Below are 23,563 nucleotides of genomic sequence, written 5' to 3'. Positions count from 1 at the left end.
CCAATAGTCCCCCGGAAGTCTGAGTGATTTGAGGATGAGCAGTCAGTCCCTGGGAGATCCGAACTAACAGCCGATCGAGCAAAGGGGTTCCTTGTGACCACTAGTTAAACGTTTGTGACATTTAGCACAGATGTGGCCCCCCTAGTTAAAAAGGGTCTCACTAGCCCCTTCAGACACGGTAACACAATACCTGGAAAGCCTAAATGGCTTGAAGTGAACAAGCCTTATACTCCGAGAGGAGTGATGGACTGCTCTGAAACCTTCCTGTAACAGAGGGTAGAGGAGGCAGGCAGGAGGAGAAGTGTTCCTGCAGAGTATATAGAAGCAGCTACCCCACTGATGCACTCTTTATTCTTCCCGAGCAACGTGGTGACTTTTGTCGCCAGCTGGAGTGTGCAGTGAAGGAAGTGCCCGAACCCGGAAGAATCGGCTCTTCATGATAGGTGCGCAATTTTGAGAAGCGCGACTCAGTTCCGGGTGCCGGTATCGGTATGCCCTTGCGGCGCGAACAACCAGGGGCTAGAAAGTACTCTCCCTGATCCACCGTCCACCATAAATGCACCCCTAACAAGGATGTTCCCTCTGCACTGCAGAAGTACCATGCCCTCACTGCAGGTGCAGTGATTAGGGCTACGGTCTGCCAGAATCTGGGAGATAGAGCTAGCTGCTCATACTTACATGCTGCAGTTCTGTAGCTCCCCTCCTTGTCATCCGACCAGTCGTATACATTCCATCGGTGGAGGAATACACAAGATAAGCAGACTGGGGGGTTGGTGGCAGAATAATCACATAGTACCCCGGAGACATTCCGACGTTGGAAGAGTGCCTACAGTGACCAACTACTCAGTGAAGGGGACCTGAGCCTCTCCAAGTAGAAGTTACAGAGTTACATAGTTAAATTGGGTTGAAAAAAAACAAAGTCCATCAAGTTCAACCCCTCCAAATGAAAACCCAGCATCCATACACACACCCCTCTCTACTTTTAATTAAATTCTATACACCCATACCTATACTAACTATTCCACAAACTCACTGTCCTGACTGTGAAGAACCCCCTACGTTGCTTCAAATGAAAGTTCTTTTATTCTAGTATAAAGGGGTGGCCTCTGGTACGGTGATCCACTTTATGGGTAAAAAGGTCCACTGCTATTTGTCTATAATGTCCTCTAATGTACTTGTAAAGTGTAATCATGTCCCCTCTCAAGAGCCTTTTTTTTTCAGAGAAAACAACCCCAACCTTGACAGTCTACCCTCATAATTTAAGTCTTCCATCCCTCTAATCAATTTAGTTGCACGTCTCTGCACTCTCTCCAGCTCATTTATATCCCTCTTAAGGACTGGAGTCCAAAACTGCACTGCATACTCCAGATGAGGCCTTACCAGGGACCTATAAAAAGGCATAATTATGTTTTCATCCCTTGAGTTAATGCCCTTTTTTATGCAAGACAGAACTTTATTTGCTTTAGTAGCCACAGAATGACACTGCCCAGAATTAGACAACTTGTTATCTACAAAAACCCCTAGATCCTTCTCATTTAAGGAAACTCCCAACACACTGCCATAAAGTGCATAACTTGCATTTAGATTATTTTTGCCAAATAATATTTTTGCATTTATCAACATTGAACCTCATTTTCCAGTTTGCTGCCCAGTTTTCCAACTTATACAAATCACTCTGCAAAGTGGCAGCATCCTGCATGGAACCTATAGTTCTGCACAATTTAGTATCATCTGTAAAAATAGAAACAGTACTTTCAATGCCCACTTTCAGGTCATTAATAAACAAGTCGAAAAGCAAGGGACCTAGTACAGAGCCCTGCGGTACTCCACTAACAACACTGGTCCAATTAGAAAATGTTCCATTTACAACCACTCTTTGTAGTCTATCTTTTAGCCAGTTCTCTATACAGGTAAAAATACTATGCTCCAGGCCGACATTCCTTAATTTAACCAGTAACCTTTTGTGCAGCACTGTATCAAATGCTTTAGCAAAGTCTAAGTAAATCACATCCACTGCCATCCCAGAATCGAGGTCTCTACTTACCTTCTCATAAAAAGAAATTAAGTTAGACTGGCAAGATCTATTTCGCATAAAACCATGCTGGCACAAACTCATAGTATTATGATTTGCTATGAAGTCCAGTATTTAACCCTTCGAAAAGCTTTCCTACGACTGATGTCAGACTAACTGGCCTATAGTTTTGAGGCTGAGAACGGGATCCTTTTTTGAATAGAGGCACCACATTAACAATTCGCCAGTCTCTCGGCACTATGCCAGATCTCAATGAATCATGAAAAATTAAGTAAAAAGATTTGGCAATCACAGAGCTAAGCTTGCTAAGTACCATGGGATGAATACCATCTGGCCCTGGACCTTTGTTAATCTTAACATGTTCTAGTCTCTTTTGAATTTCATCATGTGTGAACCATGCATCATTAGTTGTATTACTAGAATTGGGACTATTAAGAAGGAAACCTTCACTTACAGGTTCCTCATTTGTGTAGACAGATGAAAAATAGGAGTTCAGAACCTGCGTTTTTATTTTGTTTCTGATAGTAAGGGTCCGACTCCTTCCTGCTTTATTTTTTACTATTAACATATTTAAGAAATAATTTTGGATTTTTTTTACTGCTTGCTGCAATGTCCTTTTCTATATCAATTTTAGCTTGCCTTATAGCTTCTTTGCATGATTTATTGGCCTCTTTGTACCTTATAAATGATTCGGCTGTCCCAGCTAACTTGAAAGCCTTAAAAGCACGTCTTTTCTTACCCACCTCAACACCAACGCTTCTACTGAACCAAAAAGGTTTTGTTTTGCAACGACGTTCCTTTCTTACAAGTGGAATATACTGACAAGTATATTTATTAACCAATGTGTAAAAGAAACGGATCCGCACACACGCCGATTAGTGCAGTTGGGGATTATCCCCTTTTATTCAGCCACCAAACATCAGAAGCAATTCTATAAGGGAGTAACTAAAACACTAAATTTCAGACGTGCAAACTTTGACAGTATAAGGGCATCTCTGCAAAATATTAAGTGGGAAAGACTTCCCATTTTTGTTCTGTGTTTAACCCTGTGAAACGCATTTCCCACTTAATATGTTGCAGAGATGCCCTTATACTGTCAAAGTTTGCACGTCTGAAATTTAGTGTTTTAGTTACTCCCTTATAGAATTGCTTCTGCAACAGAATCTCAAAGGAGACCATGTTATGATCACTATTCCCTCAATGCTCACCCACACAAATGTTAGAGATGAGTTCAGTATTATTAGTTATTACAAGGTCCAAAAGAGAGTTATTCCTAGTAGGTTTTTGAACGAGCTGGAATAAAAAGTTGTCATTCAGCAAACCTACTAGCTTTTTCTGTTTTAGCAACCCCATTACCCCAGTCAATGTCTGGATAATTGAAGTCACCCATACCAACAACTTGACCCAGCTATGAAGACGATTGTATCTGCAAAAGTAGCTGGGCTTCATACTCGACATTTATACGAGGTGGTTTATAGCATACACCAATGATAATTCTTTTTATAACTTTTTGCCCAGTCAAAATCTCTACCCAGAGGGATTCTACACCCTCACCAGTGCCAGCTGTGGTTATTTCTATGGCTTTAATTCAGGCTTTACATACAATCACACTCATCCACCCTTTTTAATCCCCCTGTCCCTCCTAAAAAGGGTGTAACCATTTAAATTCACAATCCAGTCACATGTTTCATCCCATCAGGGTTCAGTGATACCAATTATATCATAATTTTTAGAGCATGCAATTAATTCTAGGTCTCCCATTTTACCTGGCAAACTCCGTGCATTTGCCAGCATACAGCGTAGGTTACTACTTTCACTTTTGAAATTTGCATCACTTGGTGGAGAATTATATGTTAAGTTAGTATTTCTCTGTTTTCCTTGTAACAGAGGGACCTCCTTAGCTGGTTAACTGTATGCCCCTCTCACTCCATCCTCATGACCCCTTACTAACCCCACTGCCCCGTCTACCCTAGCTTCCCCATAATTCTTTATCTCACCCAGCTAGCTGCCTCAACATCCTGCTGCTGTTCTGTTCCCCCCAAACTATATGACCCCGCTAGGTCCTGCTCAGTGAGCAAAAGACTCCTTTCAATATTGTCAATCGACCGCATTGTCGATCTAGTGCTCTAACTCGAGCCTCCAAAGTGGGAATTTTTTCACAACCACCACAGAGGTAAGCATTTTGGATCTCTTGTTCCAAATCTGCATACATATGGCAGACTGTGCACTGAGTCAGACCTTCAATCTTGCTAGCACTCATTATCCCAGTTACAAATTAAAACAGGAATAATAAATAAATAAAAATTAGGTTTTAGAACAAACTTTTGACCTAGTTTGAACCTCCTTTAGTTTGAAACTCCTGTATTTGTAACTCCACTTACAGATCCCCCACTAACTCCTGTATTTGTAACAGATCCCCCAATTAAAGAGCAAACACTTAAGAGAAGCTAACACTAGAGCAAGCTCCACTTGAGTCCCAGGGGTTCTATTTATACAGTCTGTTCAGGTGCAACTAATTAAACCCCACCCCCCTCAAACGGAGGGAAAACTAACTGCAAAGTAAAGCAGGTTGTGACAAACTTGCTGTAAGCACACTAGCACACCAAACTTTGCTGTTTAGCACCCAAGACAGAAAAAAAACTTTAAAAAATAAACCACAGTAGTTAAATATAAACCTTAATATAAAATATCAGTTAATAACAAATACTTATTTTCAGTTGATTTGTTTGCTTTAAGTTGCTTTTTTCCAGTCAGCAGCCTGTTTCAAAAACAAGTTGATTGTAGAAAAAATAAATATTATGTCCTCCCTCCTGAGGACACAACAAAAAACTGAACTGGGGCTCCGCCTGTTGGGGGACATAGCTGAAGGGTAGGAGCTACTTCTAGTTATACTTTGTTGTGTCCTGCCTCCTAGTGGTACCAGCTAACCCCACTGTTCCCCCAAGACGACAATGGAGAAAGGGTTAGTTCTGAGTGAAGCGTTTAGAAAATTGGACTCTGTGGTCCAGTGATTTTCAATGTGTCTTCACAACGTCATCCAGCTGTTCATATGCTGGAAAGACGCAAGAGGACTTCTTTTGTCTCTTAAAAATGTTCTTGCTTGGTTCCGCCATAGCCAGCACGTCCTCTAAGCTTAGAGTCTGAAGGACCGCCTGAATGAGGCTTTCCACCTCCCTTTGTGATCTAGGAGCATCCTGCTCCTGATCAGAATCCTTTCCAGAGAGGATCTGCCCTTCTTCCCCAGAGTCTTCCTCCTGCAGGGCAGGGGACACTGGTGGGAAGATAGGTGGGCGCTTGGGGCCCCATTCTGAGGGGGTGTGAGGACAGGTGTTCTAGCACTTTGTTCAGCACTTCTGTTCTGAGCTCATTTGGTAAGCTGTAGCAGAGCTGGTTGGTAGGGCTGCATGCGTTTGGTAAAATGCAGGGCATGGTGTGGGGGCAGAATTGCAGGAAGCACACAGTGGCTCAGTCGAAGCACTAGGTAATTTTGCCTTGTAAGAGGCTCATGCAAGGTAGGATACTATTGGAGTAGTGCGTGCTGTTGCCTGTGCCTTGGGAAGGGACTGTTCCCCTGCCCTGTCTGTTATGGTAAGGAATTAACAGGGTATCCTGAGAATGAGGGACCCTCCTATTAGCCTTATATGCCCCTGGGAGTAGGAAGGTAGAGGCCCAGTATATATATATATATATATATATAAGTGAGCTAGTGGTCATATAAATACAAAAAAATTTAAAAAAAAAAAGGCACCAGGATGATGTCATTAATGACATAGTTGATGTGATTGGTGAAAATCAGTACAATGTAAACTTAAGTGCATGTCATAATAAAATTCAACCACTAGATGTCACTAGTGTGTCATTGTGTTATCTCTGTGTTAGTGCTTTATAATAAAACAATGTGTTTAACCATAATAATAAACAAAAAGATACATATTGTACAAGGTAATAAAATTCACGTCAAAAAGTTCTGGTTGTTGCTTACTTTATCTCGAAAAAAGCAGATACATTGTATTATCCCCTAGAGTAAAGAAAAATGATTATATGTTACTATATATATATATATATATATATATATATATATTTTCCACCAGGGTGTCGGCACTCACGAAAAAGGATGGATGTTAGTGTGCCTGGGTGCAGAAACAATAACTTCATCCATAACGCTCCAAAGGAATCCGCACTCACAGGTCTTATATTAAATAAAATTATTTATTTAGAACAAATGTAACGTTTCGGCCTCTCCGAGGCCTTTCTCAAAGTGATCATTTTACAATAAACATGCCTTATATACACACAATCTGGCGGGAAACAATAGTAGCTATGACGTCTCAATAAATCCAATGTGTATATAACTGCTCCGCTGTTGGTATACATACCGAAAATAGGTCTGGATAAACGCTGATTGACTTTATTACACGGACTTGAACACTGGGAGGGGTTTTGGTTTTTCGTATTTTGTTTTTCTTTTTGGATCTTTACTTTTTTTCACACTGCAGAATTGTGCTGTTCATTATTAAATGAAATTGCCTTCTGTTGATAATAAGGGAAGTTATTTAGAGTCATGAGAGGGGAGGTGATTATTGACACATGTAACTAATTTTGGGGGATGACAGCTAACACGATGTGTTTTTATTTATTTATATATATTTTCTATTAAATATGAGTGTTTATATAAGGGTACACTTGAGTACTGTCACGTGAGGGGATACATATGGGACATAATAAGCATGATTTATATGAGTAGTGCACCTCAGTGGACAGCTAAATTGAGCAGCACTCATGAGGTTAATGTTAACACAACCAGAATTATATATACAGTAGAGCTAGTGGGAGGAACTATTATTGAGGATAACGTATGGTAGGTTAGTAGTAAGTGTTGTAGCAGGTAGCGTTTAAGTCAGGACCTTTTTGACATCCTCAAAGTATGTTAAATCAGTGACACTAGAAACAGAGTTACAAATTTGAGCTTAAGTAGCCGTTATATGGTTACTAAATTGATACAAAGAAATAGTGTCTTGATATATTGATTTTAACTTGTTTTTAACTTGTTTTTAGGTAAAAAATATATACTGTTAGATTTAAATGTAATGCATATCTTATAATGAAATACAAATGATTCTGTGGTTTCTATCAGAAGGGAGTCGCTCTGTTCTTGACGAGCATTAGACGTCATAGCTACTATTGTTTCCCGCCAGATTGTGTGTATATAAGGCATGTTTATTGTAAAATGATCACTTTGAGAAAGGCCTCGGAGAGGCCGAAACGTTACATTTGTTCTAAATAAATAATTTTATTTAATATAAGACCTGTGAGTGCGGATTCCTTTGGAGCGTTATATATATATATATATATATATATATATATATATATATATATATATATATATATATATATATATATATATATATATATATATATATAGTCAGCCCTACGTGGGACAAAACATACTTGTGTCCTCGATCGGAGTGTTCAGCATTTGAGTGCAGGAGCTGTAGCAGTCGCGTCTTGGTTATGGCGCAAACAAAATGGCCGCCAGACGAGAAGAGGAATGAGCGTGGTAAGAAGGGGACGGTTACCAGTAGGGCGCCTAAGATGGAGCGCTGCCAGAGTCTGCTGTAATACTGCGCGCCCGGCAAAAAGGTAGTTGAGCAAGTGGATGTGTTTGTTGGATCTCGGTTGTTCTACCCACCTTGCCAGAAGATTGTGGGGAATAGCCTCCCACCCGAATACCCTTGGAAGCGTCAGAGGGAGCTGGGAAAGAAGAGTAAGAGAGAGAGATGTGGGGGGGGGAGGGGGCAATATTAGCGCCTCAGCCAGCCATGAAAGCTTATTAAGTTGGGACCCTTTTCTGACCACTGGTGCAGCCTCTGGGGAGCGGGAACCAGTTGCCCAGAGTGAAGAGGGGGAGCCCCCGAGCCTGCAACCTCCGTAGAGCTGAAAGGTAATGAGCTGCAGGAAAAATTCTTGGATGGAGAAGCTCTGGAATATTATACACTGGCCCCTATTGTGGCATGGCTCTGACCAGTGCTCCCAGCCAGGTAGTGTCTGGACATTAAAAGAAAACTGGGGATTGAGGAAGTAGGCAGGGGATGAAGCTCAGAGAAGGAGGAGGAGCCACTTTAACTTTTTAGTGTCCTTTCTCCAAGCAACAGTATCTTCATCACCATGGTGCGTGTGTCCAATCTAGGCAAGATAAAGAAGTAAAGGATATTTTAAAGGAAGGGTTCTAGACAACACCCCCTTCCTCAAAGACAAAGAAAACAAAGTGACATGAAAGGGAGCTAATCCAATATGGAGTGGACAAGATTCTGCAAGTCTAACTCCCACCCCCAGCAGAACACCTGTTACATTCCATCAGAAGAGTAAGACTTGGATTTTCCCTCCCTTCTCCCCAAGGAACAGCATCTGGCTATAGAAAATTCAAATGCAAGCCAACATACCTGTTGTGCTATTTACCCCAGAATCAGTACGACATTTGTTTACTCCCTCTCTTTGAGAATAAAAATACCATATCAAAAAGACACATTTCGCTCAAATTGCATCGAGGATAACTGTGCTAACCAGCATTTTGTTCAATTGAATCCAGCATACTTTGGGTTTCTTATTGGTTATAGATGGTGTAGCGTGGCACTCTAGACGTTTTCTCTGAAATCTCAAGGAAAATAGCCATGTTCAAAATGTACGTTGTATATATATATATATATTTTTTTTTTTTTAATTGTTTTTTTAATTATTTGCCTTATTCTTTCTGACTTTCAAATGGGGTCATTAACCCCATATTTCTGTTTAGGCTATCTTCTATTCATATTCCAGTCTTTTATTCAAATCAATTTGTGGTTGCTAGGGTAGTCTGGACCCTAGCAATTGCTAGGGTCCAGACTAACCTAGCAACTACACACTGATTGCTGAAATTGCAAACTGGAGAGCTCCTGAATAAAAAGTTAAGTAACCACAAGTAGTGAAAAATAAAAACCAATTGCAAATTGTCTCAGAGTATCACTCTACATAATACTTAAAAGTTAATTTAAAGATTAATAACATGCAACCCTTTTTACAGTGCTGGTTTCAGCTTATGCTTAAGGCAAGTTGTTTCCTGAATATTCCATGTGATACCTGAAAGCAGAGCTGTTCTCTGGTGGCACCTGTGTAGTACTATTAGATCTACGAAGGTTGTTGATAGCCCTTGGGGAGTCTTTCTGTAAATGACATACAAAGAAAGCAGGGAATATTAAAATAAGGAATATACACAACCACACATTTATTTTTAATGTGCAGGTACAGCATCACCATTTGTTCTCACCAGTGAGTTTCCCTTGCTCCGACAATCAGTTATGACGGAGACTGAGCGAGTGATGTGCTTGGTACTGCCAGCACTGCTGGGGCGTCGGGTCACAGAGACCTGAGAGCCTGTGAGAGCAAGATCACGGTTATTCCCCCCATCCTGAGGAAGTATGGGACCAAATGAACTCTGCATGGGGACCTGCATGGGACAGAAAGAAGGTTGTTAGCTTTAACTGCATTTAAATTTTATCACTACTAGTAACATAGTAAGTTAGGTTTACAAAAGACACATGTCCATCAAGTTCAACCTTTGAACTTACCAGTGCTCTATAAAGTGGAAGAATGACCCCCTCCTCCCGTGAATCTATGCCCGTTTTAATACAGCTCAATACCTTATTTGCCTTTGATGCTGCTGACTGGCATTGCTTGCTACAGCCAAGTTTATTATCTACAAGGACTCCAATGTCGGTTTCCAAAATGGATTTGCCTAGAGCAGTCCCAATTAAGGGTATAAGTGGCTTGAATATTTTTACATCCCAGGTAAATTAATTTATATTTCTCAACATTGAATCTCATTTGTCACTTAGCTGCCCAGATCTTGTTGCAAGGTTGCCGCATCCTGGATGGAATTAATTGGGCTGGATAGTTTTGTGTCATCTGCAAACACTGATACATTACATACAATAACCTCCCCTAAGTCATTAATGAACAAGTTAAATACAAGTGGACGCAATGCTGAGACCTGAGGGACCACACTAAGAACCTTACTCCAAGCAGAGAATGTACCATTAACAATCACCCTCTGTATCCAATCCTGTAGCCAGTTTCCTGTCCATGTGCAAACAACTTCATTAAGCCCAAAAGACCTTAGTTTAGAAAGCAGCCGTTTGTGGGGCACGATATCAAACGCTTTGTCAAAATCCAAAAACCCCCGCTGTCCAGCATCTTAATTATCTCATCATAAAAAGCAATCTAATTTGTCTGACATGACCTATCCTTCATAAAGCCATGCTCATAATGCCATTCACTAGGACAAAATTTTGAATGTGATCCCTTAAAGTGGTGGTTCACCTTTATGGTAACTGTTAGTATGTCATAGAATGTCCAATTCCTAGCAACTTTGCAATTGGTCTTCATTATTTATATTTTATAGTTTTGGAATTATTTGCCTTGTTCTTCTGGCTCTTAACAGCATTCAAACTGGGGGTCACTGACCCTATCTAAAAACCAAATGCTCTGTAAGGTTACAAATGTATTGATATTGCTGCTTTTTATTACTCGTCTTTCTATTCAGGCCTCTCCTATTCATATTGCAGTCTCTTATTCAAATCAGTGCATGGTTGCTAGGGTAATTTGGACCCTAGCAACCATACTGCTGAAATTGTAAACCCGGAGAGCTACTGAATAAAAATATAAATAACTCAATAACCACAAATAATAAGAAATAAAAAACATTTAAAAGTGAACAACCCCTTTAACAACCCTTCAAATAATTTGCCCACCACGGATATCAAATTTACTGGCCTATAATTGCCAGGCTGAGATAGTAATCCATTTTTAAATATTGGAATGACATCAGCTTTTCTCCAATCCATAGATAAGCTCACTTAGAAACCGGGGTGTATGCCATCAGGCCCTGGGGCCTTGTCTACATTCATTTTTATTAAAGCTTTATGAATCATATCCTAAGCCAGCCACTGACTAGATTGAGCTGAGTCATCAGTGCAGCTATGAAGTGAGCCTGAGCTATTTCGTATACACTGAAGAAAATAGCAAATATGCCTCTTTAGTATCTGTTACAGCCATATCAGTACCATTATTTAATGGAGCAACACTTTCAACATGCATCTTTTTACTATTAATATATTTGAAAAACTTTTTGGGTACTACTACTAAAAAAATCTCGTAAACATTAAATAAATCCAATAGGAGTTTTTTGCCTCCAATAAGGATTAATTATATATCAAACAATGAAGATGAAGAGTTTTGTTATTATAGAGGAAAAGGAAAGACACTTTCAAAATTGATTAAAATATAGTCTATGGGAAATGGCTTTCCCTTAATTCAGAACATTCTGGATAACCTGTTACAGGATAACTGAAAACTGTTTATTCACAGCATATTCATCTCAATGAATGGGAAAAAGAACGCTCTCAGAGCTGACAGCACTGGGAGGAAGCAAATAATACTGTTACTGGTGGAGGAAGCCAATAGATGAAGATAAATTACACAATGTGTATCTATGGAAGCAATATCCTAGGCAACAGAACAACACACCAAAGGACACCATAATGAACACACATAAGTATTATACTTCTGAAAACACATAAAAACAGCATTCTCAGCCTAACAACTTTGGACAATTAATCCAAATGACTCTTTTGCTCTAACTGTTTCTCCAAATTACAAGCGCACACCCTGGCCCTCCTGAAACTAGAGTACCTGGTGCCCAGCGAAATAGGGGATCGGCCACCCCCTCAAAATTCCAAACGAAGAAAAATTCACTGGCACTCAAGTAGTACTTGCAGGGTGAAACCCTTGCTTTAAATTTATTCAATGCGGCATGCAACGTTTCGGGGACAACCCCTTTATCAAGCTCGAACTGTTCCCAGCTGGGTAACAGAAAACATATTTTAATGGCTCCAACATGGGTGTTTTGAAAATCATACTGATATGCTGCGCAGCATTTTCAGTTTACCAATCCTCTAGAAGATTAAAATAACACTTGGCTTGGTTTGGCTTCCTTGACATCCCTATGTACAATTATAAGGGCTACATAAAAATAAAGGTAACATCATATACAGTTTTAAAGCTGTTTGAAAGAGAATATATGTGTGTTTGAAAGGAATATACACAGCCACACATTTAACACATCTGTCAAAGTGAGAATTTCACCTACTTGCATTTGACTAAGTATTCACACGATAGTGGTTTCCAAAAAACAACTACAAAAAGAACAATAACTATCCTCTGGGCAGCTAAGGCAACAATGCAATACCCTGCTGATATTGTCCAGTACTGACTACATTATGAGTATCCTCTGGTCATCTTTGTACCCTAATGCTCAAGAGAACAGACTCCTGTGCCTTTATATTTCAATGTGTAAAGGTTGGTAGAAATTGCAGAAATTGTGACTTTATTATAGGGGAAAATAAACTGAGATGGAATGAATACTGGTGGTTGAAGTTTTACTGGAAACTAATTTACAATATGAAATTATTAGTATTAGTTAGTAGTTCTTGTTAAAGGGGTTGTTCACCTTTAAATTAACTTTTAGTATGATAGTATTCTGAGACATTGTGCAAGAGGGTTTTCATTTTTTTTTTTATGTGTGGCTTTTGAGTTATTTATTTTTATTTAACAGCTCTCCAGTTTGAAATTTCAGCCATGTGGTTGCCAGGGTCCAAATTACCCTAGCAACCATGTATTGATTGTAATAAGAGACTGAAATATGAATAGGAGAGCTTCTAAAAAGAAAGATGAGTAATATAAAGAAGCAATAGCAATACATTCAGAAGAGTCAAAAGAAGGCAAATAATTCAAAAACGATAAAAAAAAATGAAGGCAAATTTAAAAGTTGTATAAAAGCAGCAGTGCATGCAACATTCTCATACTACAGCAGCAGTGCATGCAGCAAAGTATTCATGTTATATGTGTAGTGTTCAAGTAACCGTTGGTAGCTTTTAAAATGGGTAGTTCACCTTTATGTGAACTATTAGTATGTTATAGAACGCTATAGACGTAAAGGTCAACTACCCATTTTAAAAGCTACCAATGCTGACTTGCACAGTACACATATAACATGAATACTTTGCTGTATGAACTACTGCTATAGTATGAGAATGTTGCAGACACTGCTGCTGTGGTATGAGAATGTTGCCTACAATGCTGCTCTTGGATGAGAATGTTGCAAACAGTGCTGCTGTAGGATGAGAATGTTGCATACAATGCTGCTGTAGTATGGGAATAGGATGACTGAGGTAGTAGAAAGCACAGGTGGTACATGATTGCGCTTCCTCCCTTGTGTATTTAGCGCAAGGAGTCCTTTTGTTCTATCTATGAATTATCTATGAATTGTAAAGTGAAAGTGAGAATATTGTAGTTGAGCAGATGAAGAGCTCTAGCTGCCGTACCGTATGTCTGGGGCAGCTCTCGGGAAAAGTCTCCTGGGAATCCTACACGGAGCGAGCAGCACAGCACAGCGCTCTAAAGTTGGACAGCAAGTTTCCCGGTATCAACACATCACAGTCCAGCAATCAAGCCCCGTGTTCCTGCTGCTTCTCCACACTCCACAGACCGAAATTCCTAAATCCTAATGTCACAGCTCTCCACGGATACCACAGTTCCCTACGGATACTATTGTTTTTACTGGAAGCTTTTGTTCGATGTCATACAGCGCTTTGCGCAGACTCTGTGCGCTCCCTCTCAGCGTGGGGAAACACTCCGCACCCAGCCTCTGTATGTCACCACAGTATTCCTGTGCCCAGCGAGGCACTCACGACTTCCTTAGCAAATCCAAACAATCAACTAAATAACTGACAACACTGCATGTAATAGACACCCTGTAGCAACCCACTGCAATCTAACTAGATGGCTGCTCGGGCTTGACGCTAATTGGTCTATGGTAGAGGTCTCTGTTGCTATTGGTCTTTGAAACTGTTGGTCATATTACTAAGGCGGTGCTACGCTTTGCAGTTCGGTAGTATTCACACAAAATAGGCGGGGAATATTGGCTTCTAAATTCCAAACTCGTTCATACTGGGATAGGTGGCGGGGCAGGTAGTGACCCATAGGCGTCTGACCCCCCCCCCCTCCAGAATTTTCCTCCTCCTGTTTTATTTTTTTACAACTTTGTTTTTGCGGGTTTTTTTCTCTTGTCTGTAATGGAAGAAGCCCCGCCTGCCTAGAGGGAGCCCGGAAGAGGAGCCGAACTTTGCTGTGGCGGAGCAGGCGGTGCCATTAACCGGGACCCGACCCCCCCCCCCGCCGCGGCCCGACGGAGATCGTGCCACTGTAAAAACAAAGCGTGTCTAGAGGGGTGAGGGGCCGGTGCACATGCAGCACATCCCTCGCCGGAATCAAATATTTTCACTTCGGAGCAGCATGGCATTTGTCACGTCACACGCGGCTCTGTGTTGGCCTCTGCCTGCTCCTGCTGCATTGAGACTCCTCCGGATCTGCGCCGACTGGCCTCTCTTCCACAACAACCTGCACAGTGAGGTCAGAGATTCTCAGTCAGCACAGTTATTTTCGTCACACAGTTGTTCAGGCCAGGGATGTGCCTTCGTCAAAGAGACCAAACCCTCAACAGTAGTTTATACATGCAAGCTAAAGGATGAAACATAACATACTCCTACTTTAACAACATGCAAACATAAGCAGAGTAAACTCAATGCTGGACTTGGTCTTCTGGGGGTATTTATACATGGCATTGTGCCTGTGCCATCCTACTATGAATTCTGGGGGCATTTATACATGGTATTGCGTCTGTGCCATCCTACTATGAATTCTGGGGGCATTTATACATGGAATTGCGTCTGTGCCATCCTAATATGAATTCTGGGGGCATTTATTATTATTATTATTAACATATATTTATATAGCGCCTAAATATTACGTAGCACTGTATATACATGGTATTGCGCCTGTGCCATCCTAATATGAATTCTGGGGGCATTTATACATGGTATTGCGCCTGTGCCATCCTAATATGAATTCTGGGGGCATTTATACATGGTATTGCGTCTGTGCCATCCTAATATGAATTCTGGGGGCATTTATACATGGTATTGCGTCTGTGCCATCCTAATATGAATTCTGGGGGCATTTATACATGGTATTGCGTCTGTGCCATCCTAATATGAATTCTGGGGGCATTTATACATGGAATTGCACCGTGCCATCCTGCCATGAATTCTGGATGTATTTATACATCGATTTGCCACCATGCCATCTTGATATAAGTTCTGCATGTAATGTACTTTAGGTGCCAAAATCTTTTTCCCCATAATGTGCTTGTAGTGCAGCATTCACAGCTCTCAGTTAAAATTGTACATGTGATGTTAATATCCCCTTCCTGCAGTGCAAGACTTTTACACAAGTTTTGCCCCCACTGCTATAGTTTGATTTTGCTGAAAAATCAGTGAAAACACATGGGAAAGTGGGTGGAGTCCATGGGGAGTGGCCAAAAGGGGTGTGACCAAAATTCCACAGCAATACGCACGCCGCCTGTGCTCTCCTTGGGCCCCCCCTGCCAAACCATTTTCACCATCTTTTTACTTACCAACTGCATAGGAATTGTTTGTGCTTTAATTATTTTGTTGGTAAAGTGAAGATTTCGATAAAATTAATAAATAAGTAAATACCTCCCAACTGTCCCGTTTAGAGCAGGATAGTCCCACTTTTGATGGCTCAACCCGCATTCCCATATTCGTCTTTGATCTGCTGCACTGAACATCCAGAAAAATATACACTGTTTCTAACTTAATTGGCTCTTGGCAGAGTGCCCAGAACATGTATTTAAGATACTTTTGTAACTGTTTTAGATAAGAATGAAGACACAGCTTAAAGGGCAATTCACCTTCATTAGCAAAACTGTAATAACATATAAAAACCATAAAAATGTGTTAAAAGTTTCATAACCTGCCAAATTTTGTAAAATGGACATGTCCTTTCTGTTTCCAAAATGTTGGGAGGTATCATACCGAACACCAACCAACCAACTAAGTGTTTTGGGGGGGGTTTTGGGTGCAAGTACCTTTATTAATTGTTTCAATATTTGATCTCCATTGTGTCCATTTTTTTTTTAACAAAGCTTTATTCAAATAAAATACATGGCCATGGTTGATGTGCAGGTTTTACAGCATTTTCATAAATCACAATCAATGTTTCTCTTGACAGTAACAGTTTGCATCTACATATTACAGATTAATTCCATGTTTGTACTGTTATTCGTTTTGTGGATTCACTTTATTAACTTGCTAATAAAGAACTTAAAGAAACATGAACTTATGCATTGCTTCTTTGTGAATGTACCAAGCTCTACTTATAGTGGTGAGGGTTTGAGGGGAGCAGGTATTTACTTTCCCTCCCTTTTTCCAGGGTTCGTTAGGGGTAATGCCTTGGCTTTCAGTTCTGACCATCATATCATGTATGTCTATCCAAGGGGACCATATTTTTGCAAATTTCACAGGGCATCCCCTTCTTGTATAGAGAAGTTTATACATCGGTACTGCATTTATGATCTGAGTTTCCCAAAAACTTATACTTGGGGTTGTTTGTGCCTTCCATTTCATAGTAATGGATTTACGGGCATAAGCAAACATTATGGAAATTAGTGCCTTCTTTGCAACTGTTGGTGCTAGGTCCGTTACTTGGTTCAGTAACATTCCCAGGGGTTCAGCTATAATTGGAATGTCCATCATATCAGATATATATTGTGCTACTGCCCCCCCAAAACCTTTGTACCTTAGTACATGACCATACCATATGAATGAAATTTGCTGGGGAGAGGTGACATTGGGGGCATTCATCCACCTGGGTTGGGGACATTTTAGCCAGCACACTTGGGGTCAAATATGCTCTGTGTAAGAACTTATATTGTACCATTCTGTCTCTGGATGCAACTATATTATATGGTCAATTATTGAGTCAAGGACCTCCTTCCACACCTCTATGTCCAATTCAGGTATGTCATTAAGCCATTTCTCAAATAATTTACCCAATGGAGATTTCCCATCCCGTTATTAGGATGCCATAGAAGCTTGACAAGCTTTTAGTATGTGCGCTGGCGTGGGCTCTTTCTTCTATCTGGGTGGGCAAGGTTGCCACAGTTGCCCCTTTTTAAATTGGGATTGTATGGCATGTCTGAGCTGAATATACCGAAAAAACATTTTGTTGGGTAAATTGTATTTATTTTTTAGGGTTTGAAAATCCATGAGTTTACCTTCTGCCATTATATCTTGGATATACTTCATACTGGCCCAAGCTTGAGGGTCTGGTATAGTTTGCAAGTGTGGTAGTTTGGGATTACACCAGACTGGAGTGAGCCCTGAGCAGTGATCTGTTTGGGAAGGAGACCATGGACTGTGTTCCATGCCCACACCATGGGCTCCTCGTATGAACCTATAGCTTGAGCCTCTAGGCTGTGGCTGGGTTGTCTAGAGATGGGGTTGTCCTCCACTTTGCAATAGCCAGTCTCGCTACGGCCAACCCCCCTGCTTGTGTTGGTAGCTGGAGTTTTGCCATGGATATTTTTGGTGTAGAAGGGTGTCAGTATTGTTGCGTGAGAAGGCTCCTAATTTTCCCAAAGAAGCTTTTTGGTACCTTTACAGGAGATTGCCTGAATATGTAAGAAAATTTAGGAAGCATTACCATTTTAAATAGATTAATGCACCCTATCAGGGATAGTGGTAGACGGGTCCATATTTTAATTCTCTGTTCCAATCCCTTCTACAAATTTACATGGGTCTTTATGGATGTTGATACCTAAATATTTAAATTTGTCTGTCCATTTTAAGCCTTCGGGTAGTATCGGCAGAGGGACTGGCAGGAGGTCTATTGGGAAAAGTGCGGATTTGCTCCAGTTGACCTTTAGGCCTGAATATGTGGTGTGTACGTTTATAACATTCAATACCACACCCAGATCTTGATCTGGGTTATCTAGGTATAGCAGCGTGTCATCTGCAAACATGGATATTTTTTCAGTTACCTCTCTCATCTTAAGCTCTTCTATCATAGGCGATTGTCGTATCATGCATGCCAGAGGTTCCATGGCTGGAGAGAGAGGGCACCCCTGGCTAGTCCCCCTGTGCAGCCTAAAGGGTTGTGAGGAGTTTTGGTTTGTGCGAATAGAGACTTCTAGAGCCTTATACAACATTTGTACCCATTTCATGAATTTATCGGGAAAACCCATACAATTCATCGCCACTCTAAATGCCTTTTCATTATCTAAGGTAGCTATAACTGTTAATATTGGGATTGTCGTGGGTCACCATGAGATTTGTGTATAGCTGTCTAATATTGATGTCTGTGGTTCTCAGCGGAATAAACCCCAACCGATCGATATCAATTATTTGCGTGATACCTGTATTAAGACGCCTAGCTAGAACCTTCGCAAGTATTTTGGCATCGCAGTTCATTAGAGATATCGGTCTGTAGGATGCACATTTTTGAGGTCTTTGGCTTTGGAAGTACTATAATCAGGGCCTTGTTCATGGACTCAGGCAGGGTCTCACCCTCTCTAGCATCATTAAATAGAATGGGGGTCAATACTTTTTGGTATGTCCTATACCATTCCATAGGGAGGCCGTCTGCCCCTGGTGTTTTGCCCCTCGGAAAGGATTCAGTGTCTTCAGTAATTTCTTGGGCTGTTACAAATAGTAGACACCCCTGTATGTCTAATGTTGACATGTCTGCCTTTCCTATGTAGTTTAATATATCCTTATAGTCAAATTCGAATTTTGAGTCATATAGAACTGAGTAATATTGCTTAAAGGTATCATTTATCTCCCTGGGGTCTGATGTAGAGATCCCTGACCTAGTTTTTATTACAGGTATCGATGTTTGCTGGTTGGGGTCTCTGTTGAGGTACCCTAGTAATTTATGAAATTTATCCCCAGACTCCAGGACATTTGTTTTTTGGTATAAAATACTTTTTTTGACTGCCTCTGTTTGGGCTAGGAGGAGTGCTGCTTGTGCATGTTGCCATGGTATCTGGGTTTGGATTGGCTATGTATTGGGCTTCTTCAGCTTCTGTCTCCCTCTATATGGGACAGGGCCTGTGTTTTGCAATGTCATATCAACGTGGAGTATTCACCCCTAACGTATGCTTTTAGGGCATCCCAGACTATTGGGTCGCTTGCTGTTCCTACGTTTAGCGATAAGAATTCCGTGATTGAGGTGGTTATAGGTGTTACCAGTTCTGGATGGTTTATCCAGTGTTGGCTCAGACGCCATATGTTGTCCTGGGGTTCGGGGTGGTCAGAGATTCCCCTGGTCAGTATATGAATTCCCGTAGTAGCACGGGCAACCTCTGGTCAGTGCTAGGTCAATGCGAGATAAGGTGTTATGGGCAGAATTAAAGCAAGTAACGGGCTCTCATAGATCTGTTAAGTGAAATGTGTCCATTTTAGCAGTGCCTGATCGGACCTGTTGGGTATTGGTAGCCTGTCGAGATCTTTGTTGATTACATTGTTAAAGTCCAGTGGCAGTGTGGATATTTTGTTCATTACTGTATATAGTATATTATCTGCAAAGGGGGGTGGGATGTACATATTGGCAATAGTTACCCATAAAAGAGAGATGTATTATTAAAAAAACGTCCCCCAGGGTCCGATATTACATTGTGCAGGGTATATGAACAGGTTTTTGCTATAAGAATGGAAACCCCTCTAGAGTAACTGGAGTATGGCGCATGGTATGCTCCCACCACCCACGTTTTTTATTAAGCATCATGAGTTTACTCCCACCTAAATGCGTCTCCTGAAGCAGTATAATTTGTGGGTTTCCGCAAGAATTTGTTAACCAGACCCCTTTTTATTGGGCCCCCTAGGCCTCTAACATTCCAAGACATTAACTTAATGCTATACATTTAAAAACATGCAAATTATGGCCTGCTGTGCATCTTCCCTTACCCCTCTCGTCCTTCCATATATTGGTACCATCCTTGTTAGTACCATTTGTGGTTATTTGTACAGTGTGTAGAGTCTTTCTTGGTGTTTTGAAAACAAGTTCCACGGAGCAATGCTTAACTCTCCCTTCCCCCACCCTATCCACCACCCACCCCAACTTGTAGTGGATCTGACTCCCAAAAACTGTTTGAATTAGTAAAAGTGACAAGACCACAGTCTCAGTAGGTAAAGACATGTTCTCCGATGTCGGTTTTGGGTGTTGGCCCCTTGCCAGCACCCTCACAGGAGAATGTGCATCTTAAGGTAGTGATTTGCAAGTACAGTGATATATAGTTGTCTGTATTGCGATTCATCTTATACTTCTCTGCGTGGAGATGTCCTGAATCTATTTTCCAGCCATGCGTCCACCTCTTGGGCTGATGTGAAGAAGTGGGTTTGGCTGTTGTCTACCACCCGCAGTTTAGCTGGATATAGCATTGCATATAGTAGCTGAAGTTGTAGTAACCGATTTTTTAAATCTGTGAACTTCATACGTTGTTTGCGGATTTCGATTGAGGGTAGATGGAGATTCTGGAGTTTTCGTGCATGATGTCTCCTTTGTTCTTTGCCTCTTGTAGTATTTTGTCTCTGTAGTTGAGGAGTCGTGCAATCATAGATCGTGGTTGGGCTCCTGGTGGAGGGGGTCTACCTGGCACCCTATGGGTGCGTTCAATTGCAAAGGTAGCTATCATTAGGAAAGCCTCAGGGCGCCCCCCTCCACTCTCTGGCAGGCCAAGCAGTCTGATATTGTTGCGTCTCAGCCTGTTCTCCAAGTCATCTGCTTTCGCCTCTGTGCTAGCCAGTCTTTGTTCCATGGATTGGATCTGCACTTGGATGGGGTTAAAGGTGTCCTTGAGGTCACTAACCCGTCTTTCCACTTCTTGAGTGCGTTCCCTAATATTCTGGAAGTCATGTTGGAGTATAGTGAAGTCCGATCGGAGTTCATCTATTTTGCCAATAGTGGTAGCATAATTGCTGTTCAATAGGGATACTATCTCTGCCAAAGTGTTGTGGTCCAGCAGGGTAGAGGTGCTTTCTGTGCCTTCAGTTTCTATTCTCCCTGGCTGTTGTTGGCTCCTGCTTTCCCCCATTTCCACTGAATTTGGGGGCCCCTGCCTGCTATCGCTGACTGTGTCTAGTTCAGGGGAGTCAGCTCTGGTTCTGCTGTCCCTACCTCTGGGCTCTGGCAAAGCGTTCGAGTGTTTGCGCAGCTTGAGCGCTTCTATTATGGCTGCACGGCTCACCTTGATGCTGCCGTTCTGTTACTGCAGCGCGGCTGCCATCTTGACTTTCTCCCTCTGCTTGCTTGTGCCTTGGTTTTGGTGTCTGTGCTCGACTTCTACCCATTTCTTCGGCGCAAATTGATGCTAGGCAGTCAGCGGAGTGTAAGGGGGCCCCAAAAATTTTGTTGTATGGGGCCCTGTGATTTCTAATGGTGGCCCTGGCTAAAAGTTTATTGGTAGATCCCAATCTACCTTTTGGGAACCCCATTCTCTACACGGTTTGTGTGAAAACCCAATGCTCTCAAACAGTCGAGTCATTAGTACAGAGAGGCACTTGGTTTCACTGGAAAATATACATTGTTTATAAGATTTATGCACCCGTTGTTCACCTTTGAGTTAAAGGGTGGTTCACCTTTCACTTGACTTTTAGGGGCACTCCCTAACACCACTAAAATGCGGATTTTACTGAACGTTACCTCTTGCGCCAGACTTGCCTTCGCCACCTCAGACCAGGCGAAGTGCAATTGAGTAGATCAGAGTTCCTCAAAAAATAGTTGAAAATTTTCCCCCCAAGTCCCAAAAAACGCTAGCGTATTTTCCTTTTTCAGGGTGATAGGCTTAAAAAGAGCGTAATTTTTTTGGGGGGGTAACCAGCTTCCCCCCTAAATTTCCTAACATATGGCACATAAACTATACACTGGGCTCATGTGTAGGGCAATATAACAACTTAATAAAAGAAAATAAAGGTTTCCCCGGATTGTGCTGCAACAAATACGTCCATTGAAATTTAACTTCCTGCCGTATGCAAATTAGCCAACACTAGTGGAACTTCGCTTTGCTTGGCACAGTAACCCTAGCGCTACTTCGCCAGCATTCGTCACCCTGGACGCAACTTCGGATTTTAGTGAATTAGCGTTGTCCTGGCGAATCTACGCATGGCGAAGTGTTGCGCTGTGAGCGAAGCCATCGCTGGTGAATTTTCGGAGGTTAGTGAATTTACTATCTTATAGAATGGCTAATTCTAAGCAACTTTTCAACTGGTCTTCGTTATTTATTTTTAATAGTTTTCTAATTATTTGGCTTTTTCTCCTAACTCTTTCCAGCTTTCAAACAGGGGTCACTGATCCCATCAAAAAACAAATGCTCTGTAAATCTACAAATGTATTGTTGTTGTTGTTAGTTTTTATTGCTCATATTTTTATTCTGGTCCTCTCCCATTTATATTCTGGTATCTTGTTCAAATCAGGGCATGGTTGCTAGGTTAATTTGGATCATAGCAACCAGATTGCTTGAATAGCAATTTGGAGAGCTGTTGAATAAAAAGCTAAATAACACAAAAAACACAAATAATAAAAAATTATAACCAATTGCAAATTGTCTCAGACTATCACTCTCTACATCATACTAAATGTTAACTCATTCATTTTGTATTATTTGTGGGTTTTTTTTTAGTTATTTAACTTTTTTCATTTTTCAGCAGCTCAAAAGTTTCTATTTTCGGCAATCTGGTTGTTAGGGTACAAATAACCTGATGAACCATGCATTGATTTGAATATGAGAGACCTAAATAGAAAGTTGAATAATATAAAGTAGCATTAACAATACATTTGTAGTTGTACAGAGCATTTGTTTTTTTTTTTTTTTACAAGGTGACCCTCATTTGAAAACTGGAAAGAGTAAAAAAAAAAAAAAGAAGGCAAATAATTAAAAATAAATAATGAGGACCAATTGAAAAGTTCAAAAAAGGGGGGTTGTGGGTGAAACTAATGACTATGAGACACTCATAGTCATGTACTTATGCTCATTCTCACACACACAAAAGTGCACATATATATATATATATATATATATATATATATATATATATATATATATATATATATATATATATATATATATATATATATAACTTTACTTTGCCTTTATTATAGTCTCTTCATTATCACATTTTTTTTTAAAAATGGGCATTGGTTTGGGCAGTCTCCCTTTTAAAAGACCCATATGCAGGTGGCAGGGGAGGATCTAGTCCACAGATTGAAACCAAGCCTCAGGAGATTTTTACTCCAAGTAATGCTGTTAAGCAGAGAGGTATATGACCTTTTATATTGTATGGCGGCTTATCAACTTTATGATCATAACTTTGTAACAAAGTTCTTTTTTAAATACACGCACTTGCATATTCATTGAATTATTTAGACAGGGGATTATTATACTGAAATATGTTTTTATATGGCCTTAGGAGTGCACCCACAACCCCCCTTTTTGGTACCAATTGAAAAGTTGCTTAGAACTGGGCCTTCTATAACATACTAAAAGTTAAATTAAAGGCAGGGCCAGAACTAGGAGCTGCTACTGGG

General features: G+C 40.8%; 1 protein-coding gene across 5 annotated transcripts in view; it reads right to left on the bottom strand.

Moving 5' to 3' along the window:
• The window catches only part of cep131.L (centrosomal protein 131kDa L homeolog), a 64,985-nt gene extending 50,237 nt beyond the window's left edge, over positions 1-14,748 (bottom strand). For 3 of the 5 annotated variants that reach the window (XM_018235070.2, XM_018235071.2, XM_018235072.2), the window contains exons 1-3: positions 13,447-14,746; positions 9,333-9,512; positions 9,146-9,228 (exon numbers count right to left, since the gene is read on the bottom strand). In XM_018235070.2, the coding sequence (XP_018090559.1) occupies positions 9,146-9,228; positions 9,333-9,506 (257 nt within the window). In that variant the 5' untranslated portion in view covers positions 9,507-9,512; positions 13,447-14,746. Of the gene's footprint in view, positions 1-9,145; positions 9,229-9,332; positions 9,513-13,446 lie in introns of all 5 variants that reach the window. The other 2 variants (XM_041576229.1, XM_041576230.1) reach the window with 2 other exon arrangements.
• Positions 14,749-23,563: the final 8,815 nt, after the last annotated feature.

The sequence above is a fragment of the Xenopus laevis genome, chromosome 9_10L, assembly GCF_017654675.1.
Source record: "Xenopus laevis strain J_2021 chromosome 9_10L, Xenopus_laevis_v10.1, whole genome shotgun sequence".
In the NCBI taxonomy this organism is placed as follows: Eukaryota; Metazoa; Chordata; class Amphibia; order Anura; family Pipidae; genus Xenopus; species Xenopus laevis.
This window is presented reverse-complemented; position numbering and strand designations above follow the sequence as displayed.